The sequence below is a fragment of the Aspergillus chevalieri genome, chromosome 5, assembly GCF_016861735.1.
Source record: "Aspergillus chevalieri M1 DNA, chromosome 5, nearly complete sequence".
NCBI classification, from domain to species: Eukaryota; Fungi; Ascomycota; class Eurotiomycetes; order Eurotiales; family Aspergillaceae; genus Aspergillus; species Aspergillus chevalieri.
The window spans coordinates 3177023-3199114 of NC_057366.1; the positions used below are offsets into that span (position 1 = coordinate 3177023).

Genomic DNA, 22092 nt, shown 5'->3' on the forward strand with positions numbered 1-22092 from the left:
CAAAATAGTATAATTAGCGTATATTGAGAATTGATCACGACCAGATTGAAGTCGACGCGTCTAAGTTGCCCGCGCGTAAAGAGCTTCGGGGCCGGAAAATCCTCCGCTGGGCGTCTAGTGTCAGGGCGGTGATGACATGCCGTGCGGACAGACAAGCACCACCGCCCACGACGACTCCGTAATAACAACAACAACGACAATCCCCTAGACTGGTGCTAAGGGATTGATTCTGCTCTGTATCATCTTCCAGAATGCCGGTATGCGATTCCTGTCCATTAACTCTCAACTGGTATAGCTTCATAGCTAACCCCTGATAGGCATACCACTCCATCTTCCTCGAGGACCGGGATGTCCCCGTGATAGGTACGATGCGCATAGCTCCCAACGAAGCACCCTCACCTTCGACACCTTGTTCCCTCTTGGACCATCAACTAACATCAATATTCTATACAGGCAACTTCCCCGTCCTCCCTCTCCGCACCCGCACCCGCGGCCCCGCATACACCCTCCCCCCGCTCCCCCCTAACACCCTCGACGTCGACGTCCCCGCAGACAGTGAGTCTTATGACTGCATCGACGAGATTCTCTCGCTCTTCCGCGCCAACGTGCTCTTCCGCAACTTCGAGATCAATGGCCCCGCGGACCGCATGCTTATCTACGGAACGCTGTTTATCAGCGAGTGTCTGGGGAAGGTGAAGCCGACGATGGCAGCGAGGGAGGCAGAGAAGGTAGGATCTCTGGGTTTTTGAGGCTGCTGGAATGGGGATGTGATGGGTAGGGCTAATGAGGGATAGGCTCTTATCAATGTTGCTCTCGACCATTTCGCGATTCCCGGTGACGTGTCGTTCCCGTTTAACCAGGCTTTTGAGCCGCCGAGGGATCGTCAGGATGCGGAGACGCTGAGATCGTATGTTCACTATCTGAACAGGTATCATGTCATGTAACAGGGACTGATGCGCGCAGGTACATTTCCCAAGTACGACAGGAGATTGCTATTCGTCTGCATGCGAGATTATACCCCGGTGGTGTTGGTCCTTCGAAGGTAAGCTGCCACCCTATCACCACGATTCCTGGGTATCCTCTAACAGTACGCAGTGGTGGCTCAGCTTCGCAAAGAGAAAGTTCATGGGCAAGAGCTTCTAGGTGGTATATACTGGACGTTGCTTTCGTTGATCATATTTCAGCGTATGAAGGTTCTTTCTTTTTTTCCTTTCATGTTCTGTAAAGTTAGGCGAGTTAATTGATACATTTTGTTATGAGTAATCGATCCTGGTACCTTAAACAGCAACCAGTATACCACTGAATGGATTTACCATGCATTGCATATATTTTCGTATATCTATAATGAATCTATCGACTCAAACCACCCTTTCTAACAAGGAAGTTGATTTATTATCCGGGGTAGATCTGAAACTAAATCATCCGCGTCAAAGCAAGTGTCGTCCTTCTAACCATAAGTGCGAAGAGCGGAGAGGAGAAAAAGCCGGTTTATGAGCCAAGCGAAGGAATCTCTCGGACAGAGACATTTGACCGCGGGGCGAGCAAGTCATTGTAACACCAATCTTCCCCAGTCCAATCTCAGGCAAATAGAGGTTCATAAAAAACCTCCCTCATAAACTCCTCCTGCAGCATCATTCAGCCTGCATTAAGTGGCCATTGGTCCCCAGCTGATATATCCACCATATGCATGTACTTGTGTATGGCCATTTTCATTCTAATGGACCATACAAGTGGCGAAGAGACAGTAGACACAACGAGGGACGATTGAAGGCCACCTGATAAAGTTGTTAGAATTCATTGAGCGATAATAGAAGTTAAACGCTACTAGGAGGTTGTAGAGTCAACTATAAATGGAAGGTGGATATCCCGGGACTAAAGTAATTCCGGTTCCGACTCTATACGCAGAACTGGAAAGACAAGCGGGGATTGTACTGAACAACTTTTGTATATACATAGTTAACAGCTAAAGTAGGTGTAGTTACAACTTCATTTCCACATCCCCCGCTGGCAACGGCACGGGATTCGTCTCTACCTTCCGCTTCTTCCGGCTCGGATTCCCAGCAGCCTCAATCTTCGCCTGTGTCGGGAACGTCCGGATGCCATGGAAAACATAACCATCAGCACCACCACGCCCAGACATCATAGGGTGCGTGCGCCCTGGAAGGACCTGCCACGGCCGTATACGCGCCGTTTCCAGCGTTGGTGCAAGTAACAGCGATGGGTCAACGATGAATTCCTGCTCCAGTTCGGAAAGGTCAACCGGGTCGTCGACATTGTTTTCTTGGTTTCGTTTTTGGGTTGCTTCAATGAGTTCTCGTCTTGCGTTGATGAATGTTGTTCGTCTGGGGGTTGAGTAGAGGTCGATAAGCTCCGTTAGAGGTTCGATTGTGGGCGAGTAGACGACGACTTGTGCTGAGCCTGCGAGTAGGGGGACCGCATGTTTTAAGACGCTGGCGGGTTCCATTAGTGTTGCGACGAGGAGGCTGTCATATTCGCCGGCACGGGCTTCGTCGACAACGTTTCGGACACGCTGCCAGCGGCTGCGCTTGCGGTAGTATGTGCCGCGTTTGTTAGGTTTGTAGGTGGCTAGTGTCTCGTCTGGGATTACTTCGGGTTCGTTGCCGTAGATGGGGTCGGAGGAGGGATCGACGAGTTGCATCCAGGATACCGTTTTTAGGTGGGTGAATAACGGGTGCGATTCGTCGGGGTTGTCTTGGTCGTAGCCGAAGTATTTCAGGAGGGAGAGGTTCGGTTGTGTGTGGGCATGGAGGAGGGTGATGGTATTTCCAGATGCGGACATTTGACTGGGACGTTCTTTGGCAGGCGATGTCTCTTCAGCCGGCTTTCCGCTGGATTCTTCCTCGGACTCTTCGTCTTCATTGTCATGGGGATAAAGGATCCCCATTCTTTCTGCCATGGCAGCAACTATCAAACCCCCTGTCTCATCGACAACAAGATAACGACCGTTGGGTTTTGGCCCAACTGATACATTCCCGCCGTGATGTACATTGCCCCAGCACCCAACCAAACCAATCAACTCATCCCGCAACTCCATAGTCCGGCCCGCATCCTTCTCTTCAAGCATGAAGTTCGTGAGGAGACTAACATCTAGCGGCAGCACAGTGAACCGCTTCATATATTTCCTTCGTTTGCGCAGGGTATACTTTGCGAGCGAGAATGCGGTCTTCTGATCCAGTGCGGAGTGCGATTCGAGAAGTTTTGCGATAATATCCCTGCCGGCGTCGCTCGACCCCTTCTTCAACTCTTCAATTTCTTGCAGCGTCATTTTCTGGGTGGATGCATCGTCGACGATCTCGCGATTTGTCCGCATGGGTGTTTCGGCATCGCCGCCCACGTCCGGCTCGTCGCCTTCTCCGTCCGCCTCCCCTGAGCCCTCGGTTATTAACGATTCCGCATGGAGTTCTGCTGCGGTTATGATGCGCAAGCGATTGCCATTTTCTTCGGTGGGGTTGTCGAGGATCTCGAATGTGAGGTAGAATGGGCGTCCGATGATCTGGTTCGAGGGGAAGTTTCCGTATTTCCCTAGGGATACCTCTCTAGAGCGCCAATTCAGTCAGTCAAGCTCAGGAGTAAAGCCCAGAGGTAAGGAGTAAGGACGCACGTATTGGGTATAAGGTGGATGATTCTCGTCGCTTCAGACGGAAGCCGAAAGGCGACATGTTGATAAGGACGGATATATGAGTGCATGGCGTGAAACACTGGTTCCCAAGGACAAAAGATAAGTCTATTATGCAAATCGCATGCTATCAAATAATCAAACAGGAAGATGAGCCAAATCAATCAAGGCTCTTCTGGATGTTTTCTTCAATGATTCTTTTTTTTCTTTGGCGGTGATCAACTTCTGCGCCTGCGCTAGTCCCAAACTGGCATGATACCGGATAATCCGGAATTAGTGCTCCTCCGCTTGACATTGATGTGGCTGAAGTGTACTGTGGCTGTATGTGGCTAATTATAACCAATGACGTGAATGTCACTGCGGGGTTACCGTACCATACCAAAATTACACTACCAAGCCGAGCATACCGTACATTCACCGCCTTCACTGGGCGACCGCCTGCAATGATCGTGTTATATAGAGCAGATCGCCAGTGTTGAATTCGGGTGCCTGCTTTCGTGTCAGCATCTTTGGCAGTTGTATACTGTCTCTTTTGGAATTATATACGTGCTTATAGGTGTATTCAGACATAGTATGACCATTGCCCAACTCTGCTGCTAATCGCGGTATCAATACCATTTGTGGACTGATCGAATTGCCTTTTATCTTATCTGGATAGCACTCTTCATAGTGATCCTTACTGCTTACTACAGATTACGCCACACTGAACACTTCTGCCTTGATGGTCTTGCGCAAACAGCCTCCTCCTCGTCTTAATTCCGTCAAAGACACTAAGCGTCGTCCATCACTCTCTCCTACTGCCAAATCTGTATCTCCTGTCTCCCCGAAACGGTTGACACGTCCGAGACGAGCGCAAAGCTCTCCCTATCCTCGTCGTCTTCCATCGCAAGAATCGGTCTACTCACCTGATCTTCATACATCACCAGCGTTTGACCTGATGACGCTCGAACAAGCTCAGCGGTCGCCGGTAGGGAACGTGCACAGTGAAGCGCAGAATCCATGGGCCGATGAGTTGATTGAGAGGCCGGATCAACAGTATCATGAGTACACCCCCTCGGCATCTATGCCAGCGAGTCATAGCGGGACTCAGGAAGAACCGGTCAATAAGAACAAAGGCGATCGAGTGCCATCTATCCTTGTAGCTGGTACTCAACGCAGGATGGCTGCAAACGAATGGCAACCAGAGGAAGAGGCCGACGAATGGGAGCATGTCAGGCAGACACCGGTCCAACTGCGATCTAATAACCCGTTTTTGAAGACAAGACAGTCTGAAAGTAACCCGTGGCAAACCGAATCATATCAGGCTCAACACGTTGAGGATACTCGTGCTTCACAGGCAACTTCCGTGCACAGTGATGCGTTGAGCCAAGGTATAAAATGACCTACGAGTGCCCAACGCAATGCAGCTAAGATGGAGCTGACATACTTCTCAGGCGAGGGAATTATTCCAATGACCGCCCGCCTGTCTCTTCTGGACCAGCAGCCCTCAGATTCAGCGTGGGCAGAAGAGCATCCCGTTACCGCCCCGCAGTCCCAGCATCCGCAGAATGGCCATTCTGTCCAGGACTCACAAGCGCAAGCTCCACAGACATCCTATGCTAACCAAGTTGCTATTTATACGGCTGATGGCCAATCTTATGATACCCATGGAGCTCCCGGAAATACTGCGGAACCCCAATACCAACCCCAATACGCTTCCCCCTATGAATATCAGCCATATTCATCGCAGGATTATGACAAACTGATCCAACAGTATCAACCAAACCCCCACTCTGAACCTGTTTCTTCTGCGACCACACAGCCCAATGTGCTCATCGATGTCGGGGACTCTAGCAAGCCAGAAGTACTGCCTCGGTCAACTTCATCTGTATATGAGTCTGATGTAAATGAGGCTCGTGGGACGCGAACCGGGTCATCAGACACCGCACCACCCCTTCCTCAGCGTCCAAGCGAGGCAGGTCGCTCGGAGGGCGACGAGCAGCACACCACGTTAAGTGCCGCTGACGCAAACAGACAGGCAGAACAGCGGGCAGAAACCTATGCTATCAGACACGTCAACTGGACCGATATCAGCGGGAAATTACGCAATTCACCAATTCTGTCCCAGAACGAAAATGGACCATGCCCTTTACTGGCACTTGTTAATGCGCTTGTGATTAGTTCGGCCGAAGACGCTCAAACACCTGTCGTCAAGGCTCTGCAAACACGAGAACAGATATCTCTAGGGTTGCTTATTCAGGCACTGTTTGAGGAATTGATTACGTGCCTGGGCCCTGATGACGAGTTTCCGGATATCGAGGCTCTTAGTCGGTTTTTGACGATGTTGCATACGGGCATGAATGTCAATCCGCGTCTAACATTGGTAAGAGATCACTTTCTCATTATGGTACTTTTGCTAATACTATTCAGGAACCGGATGATAATGCTGGTCGTTTCCATGAGACGAGTGATATTCAGTTCTATAATACATTTGGACTCCCTTTGATACACGGTTGGGTGGCCAAACCCAGTACAGAAGCTCACGCGGCATTTTCGCGAGTAGCTCAGTACTACGAAGACATACAACTGCTGCCATTCCGGAAAGAAGAGCTTGAAGACCGAGTTTTCCGAGGCGGCTCACTGTCCCCCGAGGAAGAACAAACCATGTACGACATTCAAACGATCCAGCAATTCGTCGAAGTCGACCACGCAACGCAATTGAGCGATTATGGGCTTGAGCACCTCAAAGAAAGACTGGCCCCTGGATCCGTATCAATTCTCTTCCGCAATGACCATTTCACCACGCTTTACAAACACCCGCAAAAACATGAGCTGTTTACGATAGTAACCGACGCTGGTTATGCAAGCCATGCTGAGATCGTATGGGAGAACCTCGTCGATGTCAACGGCTCTCGCGCTGAATTCTTCTCTGGCGACTTCCGCCCCGTTGGACATGGCCCATCAGGAGGTCCTGCGACATCTGCCCCAGCGCTTCCGAGCCGTGATGCAGGCTATTTTACTAAATCGAAGGATGAACCATCGCAAGAACAGGCCGATGCTGACTATGCCTATGCGCTGGCCCTGCAGTTCCAAGAGGAAGAACAGCAACGGCAGAACGCGCCTGCGGCCCACAACCAGAATGCCTCTGCGCCCAATCACCCCGCACGAGGACATGGACCTGAAGCCACCCATCAGCGTACTTCGAGCGCGGTGAATCGAGGGGTCGGTCGATACCAGCCTGCTGCAGAGCAGCGTTCAGCACGATCGAGCCAACAGCATGGACGGTCATCCTATCCTCGCGAGGAAGAGGATTTGCCATCGTACGCACAAGCAGCTCGCAGCCCTATCTATTCCCCACAGCAAAGCACACCGTCTGTCAATCCATCCAATCAGTCAATGGATAGTCGCTTCTCGAGAAGCCATTATGGACATGGGAGACGGCCTCCTGCGACGTCGTCGGGGCTCCCTGAGCGGCCCAAGGATAAGAATAAGGACTGCATCGTTATGTGAATGCGTGGTAGTGTTGGATAGGGCCAAATGGTTGCTATGAGCTGGAATGGTTGCGGCGTTCTGTAATTGACTACTTCCACTGGTTTGGCGTTGAATGCTTGTGTTTTAACGATGACATGAGTTACGTATATAGATACCAACGATTACACCTTCCCAATTCTCAGCTATAGCGCGCTCTTAATATGTTGCATTTTGCTGAGAATTGAGTCAATATCTCTTGATGAGTTGTATCATGCTAGGATCATCATTTGGTTGAGTTCTCTGAGATACATTTCTGGATAGAGTGAAAATACCCACTTAAGATATCTCATCTTGTTTCCTTTTCCATCGTTAGAAGTCTGCAGGACTAGTTTGAAATACTGTATCAGCTACCCTCAAACCGCCGGCGTGTGGTGTTCTTTCATTCCTAGTTCATACGAAAGTCGCGCTGTAGCAAGAGACGCAACCACAAACAGCCTTAGTTCAAAATGCAAGCTGTGCTCTTCGGAATCTCGGGCGATTCATACGACATGCGTTGCGTCCGCGATATGACACATAAAGGGCTCTCCACAAAGTCATCGAGGACAGGCCGGGACCAGACGAGCTGCGAAACCGAGAGATATTTCAGAGATATCAACACCGGCCATTTCTTGGTCTCCGACGTCCTTTCTAGATCGTTTTGATCTATGACGAATAACGTGTCATAAGTATAAGAGTCTCACTGAGAATTTCCGCATTAGCGGTTAAAAACTCGCGGGTTTCATCAAAATGGAAAGTAGCCGTTGGCTAAGGGCTTCTTTCCCATGGGGTGGTGCATGCGGGTTGTGATTAGCCCTCTGAGTGAGTCTTTCACGGGAGTTCTCTTCATGTTTTTCGTTTTAAATGAATCATTGACCCGCATGGTCACCGGTTGTGTATTTTGTCTGGGGATGTTGATCGTGAAGACAGAGAATGGCTCAGTTGTTGAAACCAATTCAAAACGACCTGGGTTTGTTGCTTGATCCAGGTAAGTAGACCCACGGGCTGGGGGAGACAATGTAGCCGGCATAAACTCAAAATGGCGATTGAAGAAAGGTACCCCGTAAGTTCTCCGTATGCAATGATGCCAGTATTTGATCTGATTTTCGAACATCATTTTCACTTAGATACCTCAAATACGATCACAGGCCCCGACTCGCTGTATTCGAGCTGTTAACGTTACCATTATTTTTTATCAATGTGGCTTTGTTTGATATCTGGCTCCTTTTCATGATCCGGGATATGCCACTTTTAGATGGTGAATATGAATATTGTTAATCTGTAGTCGATTGGAGTAGTCGATTGGAGAGTATGTAGTCCCAATCGTTGGTGCTTGTCACATATAGAAGTGGAAGTATTTCCAGACAAGCCAGGTCAAGATTCGCCCGCGCTTCTCGCTTGCTCAAGCACGCCTGCTTATAGTAAGTAGAAACGAGGCAACAGTATGTAGGAATGCAGTGTGACTAGGGTGGCCCTTTCAATTTCCCTTGTGGCTATGGCCTGGTGTGCCTTTTGTAGGACGGGGTTTTCGGTGTAGGTTCTAAATGAACTCCGGGCTATGTTGTTCAGAGATTCTGAGTTATTCACCAATAATAGCAATACGCACTGTCCGTGCGTATTGCTACCGCAAGCCGTACCTCAGCCATTTGATCAAGACTGTTTAGTATCATAGCGATACTAAGGTCTTCATTAACGCGTTGGATAGATAGACCCGAAAAACCGCTGTATTCCCTAGTGGCGACCTTATGTCCTGGGATGGTAAGAACACGCCAAACCGTGATCCCTTGGGATTTGTGGACGGACATTGCATAAGCCAAGCTAATGGAAATACAGTAGCAGTCCGGAATTCCAGGAGTTCAAGCCACTATAAAAATGATCAGTATGACCATGTCACTTGTTGAGCGTGTGGCTCACTCCTTGTAGAGCACACAATCACAGGCGATCCATATGACAGTATTTAGGTAGAACTTTTCCGTATTAGCATTTGTCAAAGCAAAGAAAGCCCACTAATAGGGGCTAGTAATCGGTTTTTTTTTTTTTTTTTTCTTTCGATAGGGACAGCCATACTCAAGATGATCAACTGCTAGCTTCCCGCTCGTCTCCCACGCGTTTTCACCACCTGATTCGTGTTCAAATCTGTTATATAGGGACCAAAGATCGGAAACGACAGCCATGAGGTGAGAGGAACGAAAGTCATTGGACGGGACGCTACGGGCATAGGCACTCAGAAGGGTCGAAGTGCTATCTTCTGAGAACTGTGTGCGGATGTGAGTTTGGCAAACATCAGGGATTACCCCAACTCTGAAGTTGCGAGTCAGGGCAGCTTTCAGGTCCGAAAATGACCGTGGCTGACGGGACTGCTGACCGAGGCTGGACTTGATGCTTAATTGTGAATTGATTGTTCTAAGAAGTGAAAAGAATTCACTCTTTGGCTCGTTCAAGGACTAGCACAGCCTCGTCAATGTCCGACATGTAGAAATCATTATATTTCTTCACGCATCACGGCGGGCGAAAGTCTGCAAATTGCCATATTCGCAGCAAATTAGCATGAACGGACACCGGGTCTATCTGGCCATAGTTAGTCAAGCCAACAGCGCAACCGTTTTCAGAGCCCATGGAGCAAAAGTATCACCCACCTACCCATCAAGCAAGCTGATAATGAGGGACAAGATTCCCCACAACAATCCATTTAGAAAATTTCACTCGGCGAAGGACCCAAAGAAAGAGATTTATATGTGGTATTGGCATCTGCTGGCAGATATCCTGCGCGGTTATATCAATGAAACCGCTATCGGTCTCCTTGAGCGTTCCCCATCTGCCAACGTTCGGCACAAGCGAGACGGCCGCTGGGGTTCATTTTTGGTACGTAATACGCGCTTCTAGCAGAGCTGGATGGGGAATCTCAAGGCTTTCTTCTGTCATCAGCACGATCTGATGGCCAGGAAGCATGATTCCCTGGTGTCTTGGCAAAGCCGTTCGATGTTCTGACTTGACATTCGTTATACTTATGAACGTCTGTGTTGACAAAGCCCACGTGAAAGTCGTCACACTATCTGTGCATGTCCAAGGCTAGTAACTGCATTCTTGGGACCGTTGATAGATCCTGAAAAGTGAGTCGAGAATCTTCTATATGCCTGGTAAAACCGATATAGAAAGACCCGTTTCTTTTCTTTAGCTGCCATCCATACCAGAAGCCGCGATTGGTTCTGGCCCTAGCATAGTGAAAAATGGACATAAATCACGACTGTCAATCGCGTTTTCGACAACGGTTGCTATTGTGGATGGTATTATGTGTGCGCATTCAGTGTAATCGTCAAGTCACATGTTGTACTCTGTCTATGGGAATTTCCCTGCCATAGCTAGATCATAGGCTCCGGTGTCGACACATCTCTTGGAATAGCTTCTTCAAAATTGATACCCCATATTGAGACTCGGGAACTGGTATCTGAGAAGAAGGTGGCTGCTGTCCGCAGAAGAACGGGATGGCGAAGATGACGCGGATGGAACTTCCCTGCCATTGGCCTTAAATGAGTGAATGTTAACTTCATACCTTCTGACTGCCTTTGCTTCTCATTTGAAGTGAATGAGAAGTTCTTATCATTTGCCAGCTTCCCGATCCCGCATCATCTTGGCCAACATCATCCTGGATGATCGCAGCAGTAGTCTGAGAATCATGGAGCTTTGCGGCTTCCCCCAAACACTGTTTTGTTCCTATAGTAGTTGATTTTTTTTTCTTTTTTTGTTTGGTTTTATTAGATTGTGAAAACAGAGGCATGAAAACAGTGGAAGCTCATTTTTGGAAAAGGATTCTCCGTTTTCCACGTTGTTATTGTACCTTGGCTTGAGTGCTGGGCCTCCGGATGTTCTTTATTTATTGGCCAGCGACTGCTCCCACCGGCAAGCCAATGCCGATACATATCAGACTATAAAGACCTGAAAACAGATCCACGGAAAGGCTGGGCTTAGTTAGCGACCATATTGTTTGTTTCGTGGGTCCGAAACACGAGGACAACGAAAGCAATGTGGACCGGCAGTTCCTGAAAAGCTGCCGAAACAAACACCGAACGCCAACACAGAAGCTAAGACTGTTTTAGCGAGATGACGAACGCTGCAATCGGAGCACGTTGGACTCCGATTGGCAGCAGCGGTATATTTAGGCCCATTATAGCCTTATCTTATGGGGCCCGTCAAGGCTTAGTTTTGGCGCAATCGGGAGTATGACGCGGCTGTCATTTCGGACTTTGTCTGCCTTATTTTGCTTTTTTTTTATTATGACTGAGAATCTCTTCGCGATTATGTTGCGTTTTCGACAATGGGAAAATGAGCCACCGGGATGCAGATATACAATCTAAACGGAAAAGTCTTCGCGACTGTCCTGGTTGTTATCGCATTGATTAACTTTTATCATTTATGGCTCGGAAAGCGAGATTTCAGCCCTATAGCACTTGCAACACTCCCAGATCGCCAAGCGCAACTCCGACATAACCTCTACTCTTTGCTTGAGAAATATGCACCGCAATGTCCTTCTCCCGAGTTAGGTCGCTCGGCCGGAATGCCGCGATTCGATGCACTCGATGACCCTCCGCGAAGGAATTACATCGATAATGCCGATGAGCTGCTACAGCCCATGCAGACGGCGCACGATGGGTTTGTGAGGGAGATCCGGAAGTCCTGGACTGGTCATCCTTATATCGTTGGAACGAAGGGTATCGTTTCCGCTGCTGGGGGGACATACATGCCCACATTTGTCGTGACTCTACGGATTCTCCGACGAACTGGTTGCCAATTACCAGTAGAGCTCTTCGTTAAAGACCCAACCGAGTACGAGCCGCATATCTGCGAAACCGTCCTTCCAGCCCTCAACGCAAAATGCATCGTCCTCTCCGAGATTATGACTCCAAACCCGAATGATGCAACAAACACCACAATCACAATCGAGCATTTCCAAATCAAATCCTTCGCCCTCCTTTTCTCCTCCTTCGACAACATCATCTGGCTTGACGCAGATAACCTTTCCCTCCACGATCCCACAACACTCCTCTCATCAAAGCCCTTCGCATCAACCGGCCTCCTCACCTGGCCTGACTTCTGGGCTTCGACCATCTCCCCGCTGTACTTTAATATCTCCCGACAACCGGAATTCCCAACAAATACCCGCGCATCAACCGAGGCAGGCATGTTACTAGTCTCTAAAAGAACCCATTTCCCAACATTGCTGCTGGCAGCATACTACAACTACCACGGCCCCTCACATTACTACCAACTTCTCAACCAAGGAGCCCCCGGCGAAGGCGACAAAGACACCTTCCTCCAAGCCGCAAGCGCCCTCGGCGCAAAATTCCACACAGTCAGCGAACCAGTAGCCGACCTCGGCCGCCCGCATTATCCCGACGATGAAGATGCAGACGATGATATAGTCGGTTCGGCGATGTTGCAGGCTGATCCGATTGAGGATTATGAACTTACCAGCCATGGGAAATGGAGGGTGAAAGATGGGTCTGTTTCTAAGCCTCCACGGGGGTTCTTTGTGCATGCGTATAATCCGGAGTTCAATCCTGGGGAGGACTTGTTGGGTCTGAAGACGCATGCTAAGAGTGGGAATGCGACGAGGGTTTATACGGGGCCGAAGGCTGCGTTGAGGAGGATTGGATATGATGCGGAGAGGGGGTTTTGGGAGGAGGCTAGGGAGGTAGCTTGTGATTTGGAGGGGGTGTTTGAGTCGTGGAGGGATAAGAAGGGGTTGTGTGACGATGTTAAGAGGCATTGGGAGGATGTTTTTGAGAATCCGGATGCAGAGGCGTTGGTGTTTACAGATTGATATGACTTGTTACGTACTTGTATATAAATTGCATTTTGTCCCCATATTTTCAGCTTAAAAAGATAGACAATCACCTCAAAACCACAGAAATCTTCGTACACTCTCCCCCACTAACCTCCTCCTTTAACCCTACACCCTCAACACTCCTCTCCTCCCCATTAGCCGTATACGACTCCGCCTTCAACGGCAAACTAACCGTCCCCTTAGTCCCCTTTGGCGCACAAACATTCAAATCCAAATGCCTCCTCTTTTGATCAACTGTCCAATTCCCCTGAATCGCCCCATACGGCGTTGGGACTCTCCCTCTAGCCCAAGAGACTCCAACATCAAGCAACGCAGGTCTGAACGCCCACTCCTTAAACCCAGGCGTCACAGACTGGATACCAAGGACATATTCCATGAAAACGTACGTAGGTGCCGCGCCCCAGGGATGAGCGTGAGATGTGTAGAGGTCTAATCCTGGCCGACCAACGGCGTCGAGGTATTCCCATGCCGTGCCTGTGTAGTATTTATCCTGTGTTACCATGGCAGGCCAGAGTTGGTTTAAGAGGACGCCAATGGCCTCAGTGGTTGCGTTCTGTGGGGTGGTGCTGGAGCGGCTGTGTTGGAAGAGCGCTTCGAGGAGGAAGCCCGAGAGGTTGGGAGAGAGCTGGGTGTTGCGTGCATTTGAGGTCGAGGATGATTCTTTGTATCCGATGCCTAAGCGTAGGGAGGAGAGGGCTGTGATGGAGCGCTGGGCTTGGGTGGTGTTTGCTACGTCTGCGAGAATTGCCCATGCTGTGCCGGTTATGGAGGATGTGTTGAGGGAGGTTAAGCTCTCGCCGTAGGTTCCTGTTTTGTTGTTCCAGAGTTGGTTATTGATGGCATTGGAGATGCGGGTTGCTGTTGTGGTCCAGTTTGTGGCCGTCTTGGTGTCTCCCATGATGTTGGCTAGTCTTCCCATGCGCTGGAGGGTGTAGACTAGCAGAGCTGAAGGCGCGGTTCCATTCGCGGGGCCGAGGAAGAAGGATCCTGGAACAGACTGGGAAACGACAAGTCCAGAGGCGCTGTCGACCAGCGGCAGGACTGCATTGACTCCCTTCTTTGCCTGTGGCCAGTATTTTTGCAGGAATGCATCGTCGGCGAAGTCGAGGTAGTAGCCGGCAAAGGCGTTGAGGAAGAGCATTTGGTAATCCAGAATTCCGAAGGTGTTGTATATCAAAGCGTACTCCGCAGATTGGCCCATTGTTGGCGACATGGAAAAGAATCCTTCGTATATACCGGACGTAGCTTGTCTGTCCAGGCTGTAGGCTAATGTGCCTGTAAGGAAATCCTGACGGTGGGTGCTCGCCGAAATGACACGATATGTGTGAGTGAAGTCTCCGGACCATACCAGGCGATCTCGTTTGGCGCCATCCAAACAAACGGATTCGCTGTTCATCATGACACCATATTCTTTGAGCACTGATTCGTTGGCCATGGGATTCTGGTATAGTATTGTCCCATTCTGCGCCAGAACTTTGACGTCCTTGACGTAGGCTAACTGGTCTTGGTACGGTCCAAAGGCCCATGTGCCACTAGTGAGACTACTGGGGCTCCCGATGCTGGTACTCGGGGTTTGGAGATACTTTAGCGCAACGAAGACAGCCGGGTGGTCGTTGATGGACACAGAATAGCCAGTCTGGTTGATGCTAGTTGATATGTTATACCACTCGCCCTCTGTCACATTGAACGACAGTGGAAAATGCTTGATGGCACCTGTTGTCAGTGACGTCTGATTGACCAGGTTATATCCGTACCCAACAACCAAAGTGTTTGGGGGGACAAGAGTACGATTGGTATTCAAGAATGTCAACTCAGAAGGATACTCGCTCGTGAGCACAAAGTATGGGCCGTATCCGGTTACGCCAGAAGCAACCTTCCAGCCCGTACCGCCACGGACTATCTTCGACTGGAAGGTCATTGTATAGTTCGCATAGGATGCACCCTTGACGGATGCAGCTGGCTGCTGTCCCCGGAGATACACGCCATCTGAAGTTACCTCCCAGGTAGACGGCGCCGTGTGGTTTGCGATACAGGCCTGCTGCAGTGTTCGTGGACCCAAGGCCCAAATCTCATTGTACAGCGGGTTCGAGCATTCAAAGTGTCCTGGAAGAGCATCGATTGCTGTTCGACCATTCGCAGAACGGATGCCCGCGCGGCAGATCTTGATAGTACTCTTCGGGTTCAGCAGTTGCAGTCGCTGCCAGCGGAGGCCGCCTTGAATGAGGAAGGATTGGACATGTCCCAGCTCAGTGACGTTGAAGGTCTCGACACGGAATGTGTTGGATAGCCCATTTGAGAACGTCCACGGACCGTCGGCGAAAGGTGCGTCCAGAGCAACCCTGGATTCGGAATATTTGGCTTCTACCTGAGCTGGGCCTGAGACTGACTGTACATCGAATACTGGAAAGCCACCAACTTCTGTCCCATAGTCGAGAATAGCAGTTGCATCAGAGGACGACAAAGTGATGCAGGTCGAGCTCGAGGCGTTTACTGTATGATGCGATGTTGTTTGATATTTCTGGGGATACACGACGGTTTCACTGTATACGTCAATTTCCTTTCTTTACACCGAAAATAAAAGAAAAAGCACATACCGCTGCGCTGCTGCAATGCCTGATACCAGCAGATTTCCCCATAGCCATACCGAACTCCAGGTCGATTGCATATTGGCAATGTCTAGTGTACCTAACCAGGAGATGTTGACAACATCGGTCTTTTGAAACCTAAAGAAACAACTCCTCCCGAATGATCGTCCTGAGCTTCTCCTGAAAGAGATTAAGGTCCGAAATCCATAACGTTCGACATCATCGCAATTCGCAGCTCGGACCCACGGTCTCGGGATATCCGAATTGTTGCTCGCATTGTTATTATCCCGAGTTTGTGGAGTATATGACGCCAATGCAATTAATTGTCTCCTTGTCAATATCCTGCTGATAATAGTCCGGGGTCATGCAGGGACTTTGCTGCGCGGATATATTCGAAGTCCGGGTGGTATGCGTGGAGATATCGGTATATCGGAATCGTTATATATCGGGACGATGGCCGTCTTTGGCATTTTCTAACGTCCTAGGCACGTTGGTCGAACAGCTTCGGACCGTTGTATTGAGTATAGCCAACGCTGTTCCCCAGGCCAATACCAAATGCTTTCCCTAATTGCGGTTGAACGGGGCGAATATGGTGGTCATGAAGTGGGATGGAGCCAGGTAAGGCGTGCCTCAATGAGACCTTGCAATGGGAGCAACCTCCTTCAGAGAAACAATATTCTCATTCAAATGTTTTATGTACACATGCATTGAAGCAACAAGTATCAAAGCAAGGTATTTCTCTTGAATTTGCACAGGCCCCTCAACATCCTAAAAATATCGAGATCCTTGGCAACTCGGTAGCATCCGAGATTCGATCTTCTCTTCCTCGCGCTTCAATGTGCTTGGTTTCAACAATCCTGACCACTCTCACCCAATTGTGCAGACCAGAACCAGCAAGATGTCCTAAAATGTGTTAATCAGGCTGACATGGTCTTGGTTCAAAATTCAGCACATACCAATATGTGAACTGAGGCACAAAATAACATATAAAACTCGCGATGTTGATACAAATCCAATAGATGTCTCTCAAAACTTTAGGAAATATCAAAAAAGTCTAATATCAATAGATGCTGGACCATGAGATTGGCACTCCATCTTGAAGGCTGCAGACGCAGTGCAGTTTTATGTGCTTTCAATAAGCTCTGCCGACAGAAAATGACCATGGCCAAGACGACAACTAGCTTGAAGTATTGAGGTTGAGGTAACTGGGTACATTCACCGGGAGAAATCTCCTGGCCACGTCGGATTCAGCCATCGAATGGAGGTGACGGTTTAAGAGTCACTAGGAATTATTGGCGCAGTAGCGAAAACGGTCGAAATAAATCAATTAAACAAAAACGTGCACTGGTGTCAATGTGATAGCGTTTGGGACTTGTGCATCTATTGTTTGGGATTGTCTGCCCCAATATCAGTATTGGCACCCTCGTCAGGACTTAAACGTAACTCACATATTCCAGAACTTCAAGCCCAGTCTTATGAAAGGGCCTGTAGACAATATCCACCGACAAAGTAGTTGGCGGCCTCGATGTCGAGACCGAGTGACAGGTCGGGACTTGAGCCAATGGATTAGAACCATGAAGTCTGGGATTAGACATGATTCGAGCGAGATACCGCTCTTTTGTGCGAGTTGGGGATAATGCCCTAAGTTGAATCTATCTCACGTGTCTGGGGAATACTGGTTGCATCGATTTCCACACCAGCAAGACTCTTGGAATAAGGATGCTGATGTTCCTCTGTCAACCCGAGCATAGAGATTGATAGTTCAAGCGCGTCAGAGTTAGGGGTATATATGTCATTGAGCTGGAAATACAAATCAAATTTTATGATGCTGCATGTTGATTAGAACCCAACAGTAAGTCCTGTTTTTTTTTTTTTTTTTTTTTTTTCAATTGTTTAGCTTTTGTTAAAGAGCATCTCACACTCACAATGGTGGAATGGTCCACTATTGAGACTTCTTGTCTGAAGGTGCGAAATGACAGCAGATTTGGTGATGGAAAGGAGAGCATGAACGTTGGCTGGATAGGGAAAGAGGAATGACAGAAAAGCGATGTCGTTGATGAACGACCCGCGGACACTATGAAGGGCACTATCATGGGCACAATTCACTACTATAGAGCCGAGCATCCAGGTGAATAAATGTCAATTAAAATTAACACCAAAGCCAGGAGTGATCCTTCTCAATACATCTATATACTCATCGTCACATCATAAAATAAACGCCCAAGAAAAATCGTAAAATAATACCCAAACCCATCTCAATACAAAACCTTCAACTCCCACAGTGGTAGATGCGGATCATACTTATCCCAAATTATCTTATTTTTCTCATCCAGATGCGCTCTCTCATCCGTAATCGGAATTCCCGCATCCGTATCCAGCACTTCCTGATGACTAAATCCCCATTTGTCCCTAGGAAGCCATAACATAGGACACTTGGCCGTGATGCATGGCTCGTAGTATGCATTCTGACGCTCTTCCTCGGAGTATCTAATCTCAACAAGGTCACGGCGGACTTTTCGGCGGAGCGTCGCGTAGTCGCGGTACAAGTTGGGGTGGAACCATTTCCAGATCGCTTCGAGGCGGGTGGTTTGCTTTTGGTCCAGGAATGCTTCGGTTTCTTCCTTGGACTGGAGGTGTTCCTCTTCTGTGTCGAGGGAGCGGGGGAGGAAGGACATTACTGGGGTGAGAGCATCGTTGAGGGAGATGTGTGCGAGGACGGTGAGAATGGTGTAGATTATCATGATGACTAGGGGGCCGACGGCGCCGCGGATTGCGAAAAGGCCGATCATGCAGATTTCGGCGAGGTAGACGCCTGTTATGAGGTGTTGGAGGGCGCGGGGGTAGACGAGGCCTTTGGTGTCGATGTCGATGTCGTAGACAAAGAGGAAGTTGTAGCGGTAGGCTTGATAAACAAGGTAGAGGCCGACAAAGGCAAATCCGAGGATTAGTGGAGCGATGCAGGAGTATGTTAGGGCTTATACTTGTTAGCTACCTTGCCATTATCAAGAAAGAGAAATGCGAGGCATACCGATAACGCCCATGTTTGTAAAAACAGGAAAGACATTCCCCCAACTAATGCTACTAACAGCAGCCCATCGCTGGTATAGGTTTCTCGGCGAACGGTCAAAAAAGGTGGCAATGAATTTGAAGATCAATGCCCCCGCAACTTGCACAACGGCCATGGAACTCATGGTCAGTCCCTGGAGAAGGAAATATGAAATGTAGAAATTGGTTGCTTTGGGAAGGTTCTCCGCCAAAAGGTCCTTGGCCGACATAGGATCTTGGATGATTTGAGAAGTAGCGGCAGATGCTGCAGATGTGAGAGTCGTCACTAAAAACACTTGGACAACCTGGAAGCAAAAATGAGCACTTTGTGTGAAGAGCTCGACGCCCGCTAATGATGGCACCCCAGCGCTTCTGGCGCAAACTGTGAATCTAGTTAGAAGAAATCCAAGATTAGATATCCGTACAGGAGGGCCTTACATCGACAAATGATGGGGACCAACGACATCAGAAGGACCAGTGCGGCTGAAGGAAGCAATCCGGCAATAATGCCCGTGATAACATCGGGTAGCTCGTTAATAAAACTCAAAAATGGGAGGATTTTCGTGAGATAGGTGACGTTAGAGATGGTACCGACAATAGCTGCCGGAATTGACCAGAAAATGACCAGCGCAGCAATACCTCCCTTAATGAGGAATTTGCGTACGACTCGCTGCCACCAGCTGAGATTCAGTGCCGACCAGACCACCTCTTTCGGGGAAATCCCAATGAATCGTGGAGTCATATGCTGCGGCTGATGATGCGATAGTGTCTGCAAGGCGATTTGTGCATCATTCTGAGTCTGGAATTCCACAAAGGTGGCGGAAAGGTGTTTCGCATCCCCGGTCTTGTGTTTGTGTTGTAGAGCTCTAACCTCCTTATTGATTTTGGCCAGTTCGGCCCGCAGCCAACGGATAGAATCGACTTTTTGTCCGAATATCCCAAGCAGCCCTACTCGGTGAGTAGGGCGCCGAACGGTAGACGACCACGACGGTGTATGCTTCCCGCATTCCAAACAAGCCTCGGACCCAATGTCTCCATGTTTGAGGATTTTCAGCCCAGTCGAATTTGCTAAGCGGATGTACTTCGTTTCGGCGCTTTCCAGCTTATATGCTAGCTTATCACGTTTCCTGACTTTCTTCTCGAGTTCCTGACATTTGGATGTGATCCAGATTCGTCGTATCGAATCACCAAAAACCTGGCGCAGTTTCTTTTCGTTTTGATAATCCTCCGGTACAGACATGAATAGCACTGTTCGTGATGAAATGCGATGGACATAAGCTGGCGAGTTTAGATATGCTTGTCTGAGATTGGCGAAGAACAAGCTCTCCCGTGTGACGACGTAGAAGATATACGCTGCCCCATGTGGTCAGCTTATCAAGTCATGTTGTCAGAAGACGAGTGTACCTACTGAAAAACACGCATCCGACGACAGCATGAGCAAAATACCGTGTCGGGTCCGTTACATTGCTGAAGCTCAGCATATCCAGTTGCGTGTTTCCCGCGCCGCCTGTTGCATGGATCGGAAGCAGAATGGGCCATGTTATCAAACAGCCTGTGAAACAAAGGGCACATAACACTCGGAGAAGGCGAAGGAAAAGATATCCGTCCATCGACGAACGGTGAAGAACATGAGTGTCGGTAATTTCGAGGAACTTTCCAAACCAGTTCAAAAAACCAGACGGCAGCTCCGGACTCCGCTCACTATCCAGGATTGTTAAGTATCGCCACCATGGATTATACTGGAGGCGGAGTAACTCACTGTTTGTGCCAGCAGTGCAAATGTGTTCTCGGAGCGTACCAGCGCTGTTGGGTCCGTCGACAGATAATGAATAAACCGAACCAGAAAATTGCGATAACAAGAGCAGGGACCAGTGTTGTTAAGAATGCAGAGAGGGACGTTGAACCTCCAATGCCCAGGTTATCTGCGACTTCCGAGCTTGACGACGATGCATTTCCTCGAGATGAACCAACATTGGGGTCATTGTTTGGGTCCTATGTAGGAAAAAACCAGTCGTTGACTGTCAGTATCCGAATTTATTTCCAAGAGCAGTAGGGTCAAACATGGCGCGTACCAAAAAATCCTGTCGCTTGCGTAGGAGATACAAAAGCCCCGAGTCAGTCATGGTGACTGCGGCAAACACAATCTCGTGGGCCCTTATATTTAGTTACGACCGTTCTGGCGCAGAAACTTTCGGAAGGAGTGTCCAGAGGTGAGGAGTATTTATCATTCCCACGTCTTTTGGATCGGCCCGTTCCCGTTTTAGAAAGAAATAAAAAAAGTAAGAAAATTATGGCGTGTGGATACGTATGGGCTCCAGCGCATACATACGACCTGTCACTCCTGATTCGAGGCCGAAAATATCATGGTACGTATCGTGCTTGCGTATAGGCTGCACGGAGGACGTTCGTACTTGTACATAAACTACTACCATGCCCGGGGCTTGTGTGCCGCCTTGACATCAGCCATTGGTGGAATATCGGTGTTTCCAGGTGGTCGGAATGAACTCTTGCAAATCGCGGAACTCCTGAGATTTCTAGCTCTGTGATTTGCGATCCAGAGTTTCCGACAGGTGCACGGACATATCCGTATATAAAGACCGGCCATATTCTGCAAATTCGCGTGCTGATCAGGGGGGCTCCAGACCTGGGAAACGACTGGCAGATAAGAGGGCGGGTGCACCGGTCTTGTCACGATAAGTCCCGGCGGAAAGAACGGACTTTTGAAAAGAGTCTAGGACAGCCCGTAAATATAAGCCGTCGATAGTTTGCGGGGAAACTCGTCGTCTAAATGGATGTCTTCCCCGAGCGTAGCGAAATTGCTGATCCGTTCCAAAACTATTCCCAAGGACGGCTAACTCAAGCCACACAGCCGATTTGCAAGCTGAAGATATGAGATAATGATGCACCGGGGTGTGATCATGGCTTTAAAGAATGCAGCCGACCCAATGAGGAAATAGGAAAGTTGAGTCTGAGGTAGAGCATACCGTTCCGTCCGTCCATGCAAAAGGTCAAACCGCAGGAAGGAGACAAAAAAAAAAAAAAAAAGGCAACATCTGCTTCGACCAGTAATGCTGTGCTACCCTAGAGAATGAGCAATGCTAGAACATCCATTGCTCCGGTATTACCTTATTATCCATGCGAGACTGATCCCAGACTCGGCCAATGGTTCGAATTCATTTCCCGTGAGGAACCAATGCCATGATGTGCTTCGGCCCAGATAGCGATGCTGCTACCAAAGTACGGAGTACAAATCACAGAGTGCATCCCGGGTACACCGTAGCGTACATGTCATTCAGCTTACACGCAAGGGATGGTATATGCCTTGACAGCCCCCGGTTGTTGATGTTGCAATTGACATCTTTCCTGCGTCCGCCAGTCTTCCAACGACTTTAACAGACTTGGTGCATGGCATCGTGGACTGCTAATGTTTCAATCAGCTACCGGTCATGATGCATAGCTGGTGCTATTGCTCGAGTCAGTCCACACTTGGTGCACTG

General features: G+C 49.0%; 6 protein-coding genes across 6 annotated transcripts; 3 read left to right on the forward strand and 3 right to left on the reverse strand.

Moving 5' to 3' along the window:
- Nucleotides 1–251: 251 nt before the first annotated feature.
- ARC18 (actin-related protein 2/3 complex subunit 3) lies at nt 252–1143 on the forward strand (the record flags this gene model as incomplete). The annotated part of the gene is made up of 6 exons (XM_043280900.1): nt 252–257; nt 318–363; nt 454–728; nt 795–907; nt 964–1042; nt 1096–1143. The coding sequence occupies 6 exons, from the start codon at nt 252–254 to the stop codon at nt 1141–1143; spliced, it is 567 nt and encodes a 188-aa protein (XP_043138433.1).
- An 835-nt stretch (nt 1144–1978) lies between these two features.
- On the reverse strand, nt 1979–3708 carry trm6 (tRNA 1-methyladenosine methyltransferase subunit GCD10; the record flags this gene model as incomplete). Its single annotated transcript, XM_043280901.1, has 2 exons — nt 1979–3557; nt 3623–3708. 2 exons carry the CDS (start codon nt 3706–3708, stop codon nt 1979–1981), a joined length of 1665 nt encoding a protein of 554 aa, XP_043138434.1.
- Nucleotides 3709–4358: 650 nt separating this feature from the next.
- Nucleotides 4359–7126, forward strand: ACHE_51111S (uncharacterized protein; the record flags this gene model as incomplete). The annotated part of the gene is made up of 3 exons (XM_043280902.1): nt 4359–5007; nt 5071–5999; nt 6047–7126. The coding sequence occupies 3 exons, from the start codon at nt 4359–4361 to the stop codon at nt 7124–7126; spliced, it is 2658 nt and encodes an 885-aa protein (XP_043138435.1).
- A 4330-nt stretch (nt 7127–11456) lies between these two features.
- Nucleotides 11457–12941, forward strand: ACHE_51112S (alpha-mannosyltransferase; the record flags this gene model as incomplete). The annotated part of the gene is made up of 1 exon (XM_043280903.1): nt 11457–12941. The coding sequence occupies one exon, from the start codon at nt 11457–11459 to the stop codon at nt 12939–12941; it is 1485 nt and encodes a 494-aa protein (XP_043138436.1).
- Nucleotides 12942–13011: 70 nt separating this feature from the next.
- Nucleotides 13012–15630, reverse strand: ACHE_51113A (uncharacterized protein; the record flags this gene model as incomplete). Its single annotated transcript, XM_043280904.1, has 2 exons — nt 13012–15505; nt 15560–15630. The coding sequence occupies 2 exons, from the start codon at nt 15628–15630 to the stop codon at nt 13012–13014; spliced, it is 2565 nt and encodes an 854-aa protein (XP_043138437.1).
- A 2175-nt stretch (nt 15631–17805) lies between these two features.
- On the reverse strand, nt 17806–20718 carry ACHE_51114A (putative DUF221 domain protein; the record flags this gene model as incomplete). Its single annotated transcript, XM_043280905.1, has 6 exons — nt 17806–18524; nt 18579–18977; nt 19034–19948; nt 20004–20296; nt 20355–20587; nt 20668–20718. 6 exons carry the CDS (start codon nt 20716–20718, stop codon nt 17806–17808), a joined length of 2610 nt encoding a protein of 869 aa, XP_043138438.1.
- Between the last annotated feature and the right edge of the window lie 1374 nt (nt 20719–22092).